The 10,548-nt window shown below is 49.0% G+C and overlaps 1 protein-coding gene across 2 annotated transcripts in view; it reads right to left on the minus strand.

Moving 5' to 3' along the window:
* Positions 1–214: 214 nt before the first annotated feature.
* The window catches only part of NDRG3 (NDRG family member 3), a 34,051-nt gene continuing 23,717 nt past the window's right edge, over positions 215–10,548 (minus strand). For both annotated transcript variants that reach the window (XM_010169124.2, XM_010169123.2), the window contains 9 exons: positions 9,693–9,779; positions 9,072–9,128; positions 7,904–8,007; positions 7,447–7,512; positions 5,765–5,816; positions 4,316–4,363; positions 3,598–3,633; positions 3,454–3,505; positions 215–1,045 (listed from right to left, as the gene is read on the minus strand). In XM_010169124.2, the coding sequence (XP_010167426.1) occupies positions 867–1,045; positions 3,454–3,505; positions 3,598–3,633; positions 4,316–4,363; positions 5,765–5,816; positions 7,447–7,512; positions 7,904–8,007; positions 9,072–9,128; positions 9,693–9,779 (681 nt within the window). In that variant the 3' untranslated portion in view covers positions 215–866. The remainder of the gene's footprint in view (positions 1,046–3,453; positions 3,506–3,597; positions 3,634–4,315; positions 4,364–5,764; positions 5,817–7,446; positions 7,513–7,903; positions 8,008–9,071; positions 9,129–9,692; positions 9,780–10,548) is intronic.

Raw genomic sequence — 10,548 nt, forward strand, 5'->3', positions numbered from 1 at the left:
ATTTCTGGCTCTCCACCCGGCAAGGGGCACTGCTGCCTGGTTCACAACCTACCTGACGTTACAGATTCCCCTGGGGCAGGGTAGAACAGTGACTAGGGGTTAACTGCATCTGGCCTTTCTGCAGGACAGACAGAAGGTGAGCAGGGGCGGGCTGGAAGCCAGGGCTGCTGTAGTTTAATCCCTTGTACTCGGTTAATAGTGCATCTCAGTTCAGTGGAAATTGCTTTGCCTGTTCAGGAGGCTCAGGTAAGAAATCATTCTGCTCCTTCTTAACACACACACAGAGATGAGACCAAGACAATATTTCTGACTATTTGTTTTCCCCACAGCTGCCTGGCATGCCAAGAGTCCTGGGAACACAAAGACCTTCTGGTGGGTTCTGTGCTCCAGGCACAGCTCTGCCAAGAGCATGACCTGCTCCAGCGCCTGGAGTTTCACATCATCATGGTCTTGCTTTCCCACAGATGCCATACCAACTGCACCACAAGGGTCCTTTAGCAGAAGCACAACTAGAAAGCAATTCTAAACCTCACAAAGCCACAGAAATTATATTTAAATGAACAGGGGAGACAACGGCTGTCATCTGGATCGATACACAGCACAGACAGGAGATGGTATCAGCGTGTACAGTAACATGACTTACTAAGACCGCGGAATGTTAATGAGTTTTAAAGAGGCTCTGATGCCAAGGGCATACAGAAAGGACCAAAGTAATGCCAAGTACAGACTACCAAGGAGGTGGCAGCTCAGATGGGCATGCACAAGTTAGAGAGAACAGTTAATGCTGTGTTGGATGAAATGCTAGATTCTGAGTGGGTTCAGTGGGGGTGAGTGGAGTTGTCTGAATCCAGAAGAGGGGCTCCTGTCTAACAGGACACTTCCATGGTTTGAGGTGCATCCTGGAGATCAATTCCTTCTGGGGTTCCAGCACTTCCTTCACCATGGTTGCTGGTATGAGACCGGCTGCGGACGCTCTCCCCAGAGCCCACGCTAGAGGAGGAGTGAGTACGGGAGCGCATCAGCCTGGTCATACTAGCTGCTGGCACTGCAAGAAAGAACAAGGGGGGGACTTAGAAAAGGAGGAAGTTCCTCAAGCAAGTATCACAGTCACTCAGATACGTGTCACTGGGTAAGCACAAAAAGAGCTATACCCTCAGGAAGAAATTTCACTCTTCACTGCCAAAATTAAGTTTTCGCACATCTAAAGCAAGATGTTTAAGGCCCAATTTCAAAAGGTCCAAGGTGAGCAAATGCCAGGAGTGTAACTGATCATTTGCAAGTGCAGTCACGGCGAGTGTCTGTGCGAACCACGGCAGCTGCTGTACAGATGACCTTTTGAAAGTCAGTCTCGTCACTCTAGAAAACCACAGAGCTGAAATCATGCAACAATCAACAAAATACAAATGAAAGGTGAAAAACCAGAGCATACACGTTGTACAATGGATCAGCCTAGCTCGCAGCAGGACATGCCGAGACAGAGCAATGCACCCGAAGAATCATTCAACTCAGCACACAGACTTGGGTCGAGGCAGACGCACGGTTGAAGGTACCTGACTCAGTGCTTAGGTGGCTGAGCTGCACATAAGGGACTGGAAACAACATGAGACAAGGGAAGGGATGAATACAGGAAAGAGCCAATTAGTTGCAGTGTGCGAGTAGCAGCTGCACTGCTCCTGGGATCCCCAGCTACTTCGCCTTCCACTCCCAGCTCACACACTGCGCTGAAAGCTCCTAATATTGGTGAAAATAGCTTCATCTCAGCGAGATGCCAAGCTGTCAAAAATCCATCAGGGCCAGGTCTCTTCAATGCCTTTAGCTGGAAATTGCAATGTACCTGGTGACCCCACCTCCCCACTGTACACACAACTGCTCAACAGAGATGTCATTCTCCTGTGATGGGGAAACTGGGTTGTACTCTGTAACTCCAGATACAGAATGGAAGATCACGACCTCCCTTGAGTTGACAGCATCAGATTTCTGCTACAAGCCTCCTCTAAGGCATCACCTTCCACCTGCAGTGTCAGCACAGGCAGGTCCAACTGTTTTAGCCAATGTGCAGAAGGAACAAGAATACCTGTTGAGGAACCAGCTAGTGCACTTCTAGAAATGGCAAGCTGCTGATTTGCTTCTTTCTTGTTCTCCCTGAGAGAGGAGGGGCCAAGCTGGCCAAGCTCAGCAGTGCCAACACAGGCCTGCCCAAAGACTTGAGGAATCTGGGAAAACCATTCTGGGACTAGCTACTAATTCTGGAAGTAGAAAGCCACACCCTGTCCTTCCCCCATGCTGCACATCCTATTTGCAAGAGATTCGACCCTGGAAGTGCTGCTGAAGTCCTTGCTCTGGTGACAGCACTTGCTGACTTTACTAACACCATGAACACAAGAGATACAAACACTGAAATGCTCTCAGGCTGTGAGGCTGAGGGAGACTTCTCACATGGCACCTTCCTCTGCAGGACCAGGCTCTTCTGGCCAGCCTTGGAGAACATGATTGTCCAACTATGTTCATGTCAACTACACAGCTTCGTATGAGCCCTGACACCCATGAGTTGGCAAGGAACTTCTGGCTGCGTGGAGACCATTGGGAGTGTCACAGCTGCCATGGTGGCCATGCTGGTGGTTAACCAGTCACATGAACCAAGTCCTCCCATAATTCCAGCTTTTGAAAGTTCATCGTCCACAGAAGGCAACTCCTAGCCCTGGCCCCTGGCAGGCAAGACACAGCTGTGCCAAGGTGCCTGCAATGAGACAGAGTTGCCTGAGAGCACTGAGAAGCCCTTTCCCTGAAGTCCCCCAGCCCCTGGAGTGCCAAGTGCAGGGAGTTGAACAGCTGTCAGCCTGACACACTCAGGACACAGAGTCTTCTGCCTCCAAGCGCAAGGAGGAAGCCATAGGACAGGGCATGCATGGGAACAAAGCACAGCTGCCTCTGGGCTCCCCAAGTGTCTCTGAAGTCCCCAAGCTCTCTGCTCTGCCATTTGAGGGTTTCATTCTCAGATATCGCTTACCCCTGCTGAGAGGCTGAAAGAAACGTGTGTGTCTGAGGAGAAAGGAAAGAGCTCTCATGTACCCATCACAACTGCGAGGCTGTACTGCTAACTCCTTCACCTCTGGAGAAGATATGCCCAGAAAGTATCAGAAGATTTAGTGTTCTTGGGAGCACACTTTTCTGGATTGGCACAAAGACAGACTTACAGGGTTTTACCAACACCAGCAACCAAAAAGGGGTTACCACTTCAGCTGCAGTGCAGATTGAACACAGGCCAGGGAACAACACTGGTTTGCTAAGGTTTGCTAGCAGACTAGTTGATTTTCCAGCATGGATGGATCTCCTGGCAACCACACTAACTCACGGGTGGGGACACAGATGCCAATGGGCTCAGATGGACCAGAAAGGTTGAGTTCCCCTCACAACAACCCCGCTCTGAAACAGAAAATTTTGTTTGCCACTTACTGTAGCCCATCCCCTGCACAAAGTACTTGAAGGCTTCAGTCAGCTTGCCAGGCTGTGGAGACAGAAAGCGCGGCTTTAGTGGGAGCAGAGCGAGAGGCTCTGTACAACTCACATACTGCGGGACAGTCGAGAGGCATTTCTCACCTGAACCACCTGGGGCAGGCCCCCGCAGTCGGCCATCTGCAACAGGAAACAGAAGGGAGGTTGAACATCCTTCCCAGCACAGGAACAACCCCAGAACCGTGCCAGCACTGCCCACCCCTCAGGGGCTGATGGCACCTGGATACGCTGCTACATGAGGCACATTTCTACCATCTTGTCTCTAAGACAAAGCAAGACCTGGTGATCCATCCTCTGTGAGTCTGTCGCTGAAGGAACCCAGCACCTTGGAGCCCACACTACCAAGCCACCTTGGGCCATACTCTAGAAGCCCAAGATAACCCTCCACCACCCTGGCTCCTGCCACTCTTCCCAAACCTGTCACTTTACACTTCTATACAGCAGATGTACAGCACGCTGCAGAGCCACAGGTGAGGATGGGAAGGACTGGTATAAAGCTAAAAAAAGTGATGTTTTTGCTGGTAGAGGGCAGGCTGGAGGCAGGGCACCTCTGCTAACTCCCAGCAGGTCTTCCCTGCAGGTTGGAGCTAACAGAGAAGTGGTCATGAAGCAGGGATTTGGGGAACCCTTGACAAACTCTTCTCTCCCAAATCTGGCTCCACACAGGGGAAAACACAGCCCTGAATGACTGTCCACAAAGTTCTTAAAGCTAAATGTATGGAGGGCAAAAACCTAAGAGGAGCTGGCCTCAACAAAAAGAATGTCTTTGTGCAGGCTGGAATGATTCTGGAGAGGCACTCACCTTCAGAAGGGTCGTTTTGGTTGGGTCAAGACGTGAATTGCATTCAACCTAAAATAAAAGGAGGAAAGAGAGATATGATATCACACTGAAAATTTGAAGAGTCAGATGTAAAACCTGGGGCAGCTGCACCAGAGGCAGTGGCTGTCTTCAACAGTGGCAGCTTCTCTGGGGCCAAGAAGGACTGAGCAAGAAAGCAGAGAGCATGTAGGAAGAGAACAATGAATGAAAGATGCAGAGAGAAAAGGCAAGTGTTCCCATTCAAGGAGACCTTCTGGTGACAGAATGTCACTGTTCTGAGAGACGGGGCTGTGACTTCAAGGGAAATCATCCTCTGGTTTTGGTGATGCACCAGGAAACCCTGAAGCACCTTCTGTGCTCTGACAGCAGGTTTGGGAGGGAAGGAGCCTTCTGTGCAGTGCAGCAGAGAGGGAGACCCCCCAGTCCCCTGGCCAGACAAGGAGGCCACGGCCATCACTTCTCTATAAGGCTGCTGCAAAAAGGGAATTGGTGGGGGCCCTATAGGGAAAGCAATCCCAGTAGGAAAGATTATTATGAGCTGGGAACCTGGGCAACCAGGTAGGCAAGCCAAGATCCTGAAAACCCGATCTCATCCCCCAGCTGTGGCTGGAAAACAGTGAGAATCCTCAGGAATGTTATCCTAGCAAAGTCAAAACCTGGAGAATGTCTCAGACTTCCAGAACAAATAGACTGATGAAAAGGCAACAGGCCATGACCAGAAAAGCCCTGCAAGCAGTTCTCCATGCACAGTTCCTGCTTTAGGAGACTCCTGCACTCTTTTATGGCTTTTTAAGGCAACTTATTTTGTTCAAAACCCCCTCGTCTCCCCACAATCACCGGCTGAAGGGGAGGAGCAGCATCCACCACAACCACACTGCACTGTGCCATGCCCCAGTTTTAACTGTGCTCGAGGGAAGTGGGTTTGCAGAGAACAACAGGAAGGAGATGCTTCTAAGTGCTGCCTTCTCTATGATACGGTGCTTTTGCAGAGCTCTATGTTACCCCCAACACAGGGGTCTCACTGCTTATTTTTAACCCCAGGTAGCGTCAGTACAACAGCAAGAGAACAGTAATTCATGACTTGACTGAACTCCAGGCAGCAGCCTGGGACAGCTCGGGGAAAGATGAAGCTCCTGAAAGGGGTCCTCTGCATCACTTGCTGAGCAAGATGCTTGGGCACAAGGACTCTTAGTCAGATCCTGCCATCCTCACCTTAGAGCAGCCCTGCAGGACCATTAAGGTCCCCGAGTCTTGGCTCTCCCACTAGTGGCTGACAGGTCTCAATAGCTGGGGGACTGGAAAGGAGCTTGGGACAAAGAGCCACTTCCTGTGACTAGTTCTGGGCAAGGTGAAAGCACTGCTGGGTGAGGCAGGTTTGCCAAGTGATTTGTGGGCTAATGCCACGAGAGGAAAGAGTTCACATATACGTACCACTGCTTCCACGGCAGGTGAGTTGTCACCAACCACTAGCAAGGCAGGGCACCTGGTCAAAACCCAAAACAGAGAGATGTTACTCACACTCATCTGAGGGATTTCTGAAAAGGTTGAGGTCTATGAACCAACAGCCTCATGAAAGGTCAACAATGTTCAGCAAAATCCCTACCTGCCACAACGCCACAGCATTCTACTGCACCAAAACACCCTCCAGGGCTTGCACACGCATTCATGCTGTCCCCTCCATGCACACCACCTACCACTACTCTTCCTCACATATTAAAAGATGTGCCTAGCACTGGGAGAAACATCCTCCCAGGCTGCAAAAAGGAGCATGCCCATGAAATGGACATCTATTAGGAACTTAAGAATAACCACATCCAACAGAGTTAATACATCTGAGGCTGGCTACTGCTCAGTATTGTATTTTGGTTTGGATTTTAGAAAGAAACACCAAAGATGTTGGGGAATATATTGGAAAATGTCATGATATCAAAGCCTCTGCTGGCAGATCTGTGCCTTCATATCCATTTTTGTATGTATTGTAATTCTAGAAGAACTATTAACATTCAATGTGTAAAACACGTACAGGAGGTCACTGACCATGTGGCTGTGAATTGACACTATTCATTTACAGATCAGGGTAAGAAAGGTATGGCTAGAGAACACACTTTTTTGTGCTGACTGGATGACAAAAATCAGACTATGGAGGCTGTGAGCCGCACACCTGGAGCCAGTGGAATACCACCTCTAAGGAGACAGGGGACCTATATGTAATTCTATGGGCACAGAGATCCACACTTCCACAAGGAATATTTTAAGGGTCTGCAGATTCCTGTGAGTCACTTGGATGGACAGACAATGCTCTGTGACTTACAGCTGCCTGTGTGGCAGAGAGCAGTACGACTGGCTTTGCCTGGACACCAAGCAGGGAAATCCATCTCTTTTAGGTTCACCAAGATCTAGAGGGTTTGGCTGTGGATGCCTAAAACATATCTGGGACTGGCAGGAGCAGAAGTCCATGTAGTTTCCAAGGAGTGAAGAGCAGATCCTGGGCAGCAGTCTCTAGCCCAGCCCAGGTATCCTGCCTCAGCACTGCAATTCACAGTCTCCAAGTGTTCTACACACTGGAGATAATTTTCCCCTTTTGCTTTCTTGCTTGGAATCTGAAAATTTACTTGTACTTCCCCTGTGCCAATTATCACTAGTTCACCAGTGTCTGTCCCTTCTCAGGTGTACACTGACTGTCCCCTCCAGATGAAAGAGTCACTGCCATGGTGGGAAAACACCACTGCATTCTCTGCATTCAGAACCCACTGCTGTGTCTGGGAGGATTGTCCAAGGTGGAGGAAGGCAATCAGTTGCAACAAACAAAAACCTGCTGTCCTAATTTCTCATGCAAAACAACCAAACTAGCAGCTCAGCAAGTACAGTGACTGCTGGTGGATACACTCATTCCTCCAACCCTGCCTTCTCAAGAATCTCAGTGTGTTCTTGATGAAGGGGCTTCCAGACACCTCTCTGTCCCACTCTAGCTGACAGTACCAAAGGCTGGGACAGTCTGAACAACCTTCCCAGCACTTGGGCTTGTGGGGTTCTTGCTGAAAAACAGCAACAGCTTTTCTGCTGAAGGGACTGCACAGTAAATAGCTGATAGAGGCTGATTCAGAGCAACTTACTTGAGTGTTTTTGCAGTATTTTCATTGATGCCAAGAACTGGTCTCTCAATTTCCAGATCTCTACGACTGAAAGGCAAAATGGAACAATTCTCTATCACATTAGCAGAGGAAACTGGTTATCATGGGAACATACAAAATCCAACCAGGAGTGCTGGCTCCAGCACCCAGGCAACAGGTTATCACTCCCTGTGTCAAACCACAAGCAGGAGCCTCAGCAGTAACTGCCAGAAACCAGGAGCCATGCTCTCACAGCAAGCTTGCTGTGTACCTAGAGAGATGATCTACTGAGGTGTGAAAGGGTCATCAAAGCACAAGGCTGAGCTTGGCTCAGGATAATGGCTGAAGACTGGTCTTAGGACAAAGGTTTACATGACACAATATCCAATAGAATGATACATACAGCAGCAAATCTACTGATGATGGAAGCTATGGGAGCAATCTAGCAGGTATCCTGTACCTGTTGTATGAGGTGAGGAACAGCTGAAGGTTATCTTGGTTAATATCTTGTGCGATATGAAGCCTGTAGGTTTGGATCAAATCTAGATTTGCCTGCAGCTCCTCCTGTAGAAAAGCAGAATTGAAAGACAGAGAATATTATCTTTTTCACAAGTAAAGAAATGATACTCATAAAAATACTAAAGCATTAAGCTGCCTCCATACACATCATTCCCCTGCAAAGAATAACACATCGAGACTGCATTAGTACCTTGGCTACATGAAGTGTTTCTGTGACAGGACTGTTAAGTGTGATACTTTGGTAATGTGACTGCACTTACACAAATGGCAGTGCACATGCTGCTGCAGGAGGACAAAGGTATCCTGAGATAGGATAAGTTAGCTCCTGAGCCTCAGTAATGCTTCTACAAATACAAATCACTCTGTTTTAGGAAGGTCTACTGCTTATGCTTAATGTGAAAGAAGTAAAGCTTTATAGGTGAGCCACAAGACTGAGATCATAGGAAAATTTAATCCCAACACCCAGTTCTATGAAGAAACGGCATTCCAATGAGAAAAACAAGGAGAATGCAAGGAAGCCCCATGTATAATGAAGGGGCTTGAAAGCTGGGCAAGAACAGCGTATGCCCTAAGCAGGAGGAAGCTACGTGACTCCTTCCCATGCTGATGTGTGTTGCAGGAGAGCTTCAGTCAGGAACTGGATGTCATGTATAGTGTGCTTAAGGCACAGACCTAAAACCGAAGGGGAAGACAAAGAGTAGAATGGTGCAGTTCAGCCTCCGGACATGTATCACATCCCATGGTCAGCTCCCAGCTGATCTGAGCTCTACAGCCCAAAAGCTTCCATGCTGGCTGCAGAGAACCAGCTGTCACTTGCTTCTGCAGACAGTTGCCTGGGTACCACAAAGACAGGAGTTCTAGCACTAGATGTGTGGGACGCTTACTTCCTTAACGTGTCTGGAGTCTGGAGACAGTCAGGGCAAGCATAAGGACACGCATGCTCCCCGCAGTGTGCAAAGCTCTGATGGGAGCTTGCCACACAGAGAAGATGGTACTATTTGTGGCAACCCTTATTCGATGGACCAGAGCTATTTCAGAGCAGGTACATAAAGAATTTATAGCCCCATGTACAGTTGCACGGGCAACATTAACATCTGCTGGGTACTTACATGGCCAAAATGATGCGCCAAGACAATATCCACTATGTTGGTTGTCCAGCCTGAAAACTGAAGAGTAACAGTGAATAAGGAGGAGGGAGAGTAACTGGAAAATGCAGTTTCGTTACAAATTTCAAAGTAGCTCCTCAGAATAAAGAAAATAACAAAGAAACTATTCAACCCATGTAAGAAACAAATTCCTGAAGCTTGAGATGGGTGTGCAAGGCTCCAAAAACGCCTGTGCACACACAACACACAGCTCTCCAGAAACTTGGAACCCTGAATAACTGCAAGTGGTTAGAATAACAGAATAATTAAAAGATCCATTCAACCTCAGCCAAATGAAGCTTGCAAGCATGAATACTAAATCAGAGGAAAGCTGAGCGCTCAACAGCCACTCATCTCCAAGCAGTTTACCGGGATTTCTCATTCACATATGATCACACCCACCCCTGCTGCTATAGTGGAGGCCCTGCTACACCCTGACTGAGAACACAGCAGGGACAGAAATGAGATTGTACAGTTTTTGCCATAAATCAACCGATTCCCATACTGTGTCCTTTTTCTTCTTACTCTACACATTATTCATTAAGCACCGTGGAGAGGAGACGTACAGGGGAAGGAAAATCTCACCTTGGATGCTGCCCAGTCAATCCAGCCCTTTGCACATGGATCAACATTAATAAGAACGAGTGCCTCCACCAGGTCAGGGTGGCTGAGCTGTGGGGACAGAGCACAGGCACACTCAGAAGGATGATTCAGCCTGCATGTTGGACAACAGCAGGTGCAGCAGCTGGAAAGCTTCTTGCAAAAGGAACACAGAGTTAAAATGAAAACTAAGTGCGAAGCTCCTTCTGTGCTGGGCAGCCAGTGGCCTTTTCAGAGCCTTGCCCAAAGCTGATTCCCAGTCAGACCTTACTCAATTCAGCTGTTGGCACTGCTCACACAGCACCTGCAGCCTCAGCAGTGTCTTCTGGTGACCCATGCATCTGGTGCAGCCACAGGTCCTGCTCAGGCTCCTGCGGATTACAGGGCTGTGAACAGTGACTCCCTCTTCTCCAACCTGGCACCTCCAGGAAAGACCTGACCACCTCCCTTCCACTCCTCAAGGAACAGGTCATCTACCAGAGGGGATGTGGCAAAATGGCAAGATTTGGCAAATGGCACAGGAGTTAGTGCTGAGGCCCCACCAGCACCTGCAGTCTGAGCAGAGGCCTGGGAAGCTCCAGCTGCAGGGACACTCGGCTCACCAGAGCATCCCCACTGCCCCCCAGCCTGCAGACACCCCTTCTCTGGCTCCAGCCTGGCATCCCCAGCACCCTGGAGTTCACCTTAGGGTGAGTGTGTGGGGAGCACAGGTACAAAATACTTTGAGAACTGTGTGCAAACACAAACCCAGCAACCTAACACAACCAGAGAACTAGGACCTCTAGGCTCACTCCACAGCTGAAATTTTACGGCAGGGGTTCTTCTCCACTTTAGGGGGTAG

Source organism: Antrostomus carolinensis, unplaced genomic scaffold (genome assembly GCF_000700745.2).
Source record: "Antrostomus carolinensis isolate BGI_N321 unplaced genomic scaffold, ASM70074v2 scaffold34835, whole genome shotgun sequence".
In the NCBI taxonomy this organism is placed as follows: Eukaryota; Metazoa; Chordata; class Aves; order Caprimulgiformes; family Caprimulgidae; genus Antrostomus; species Antrostomus carolinensis.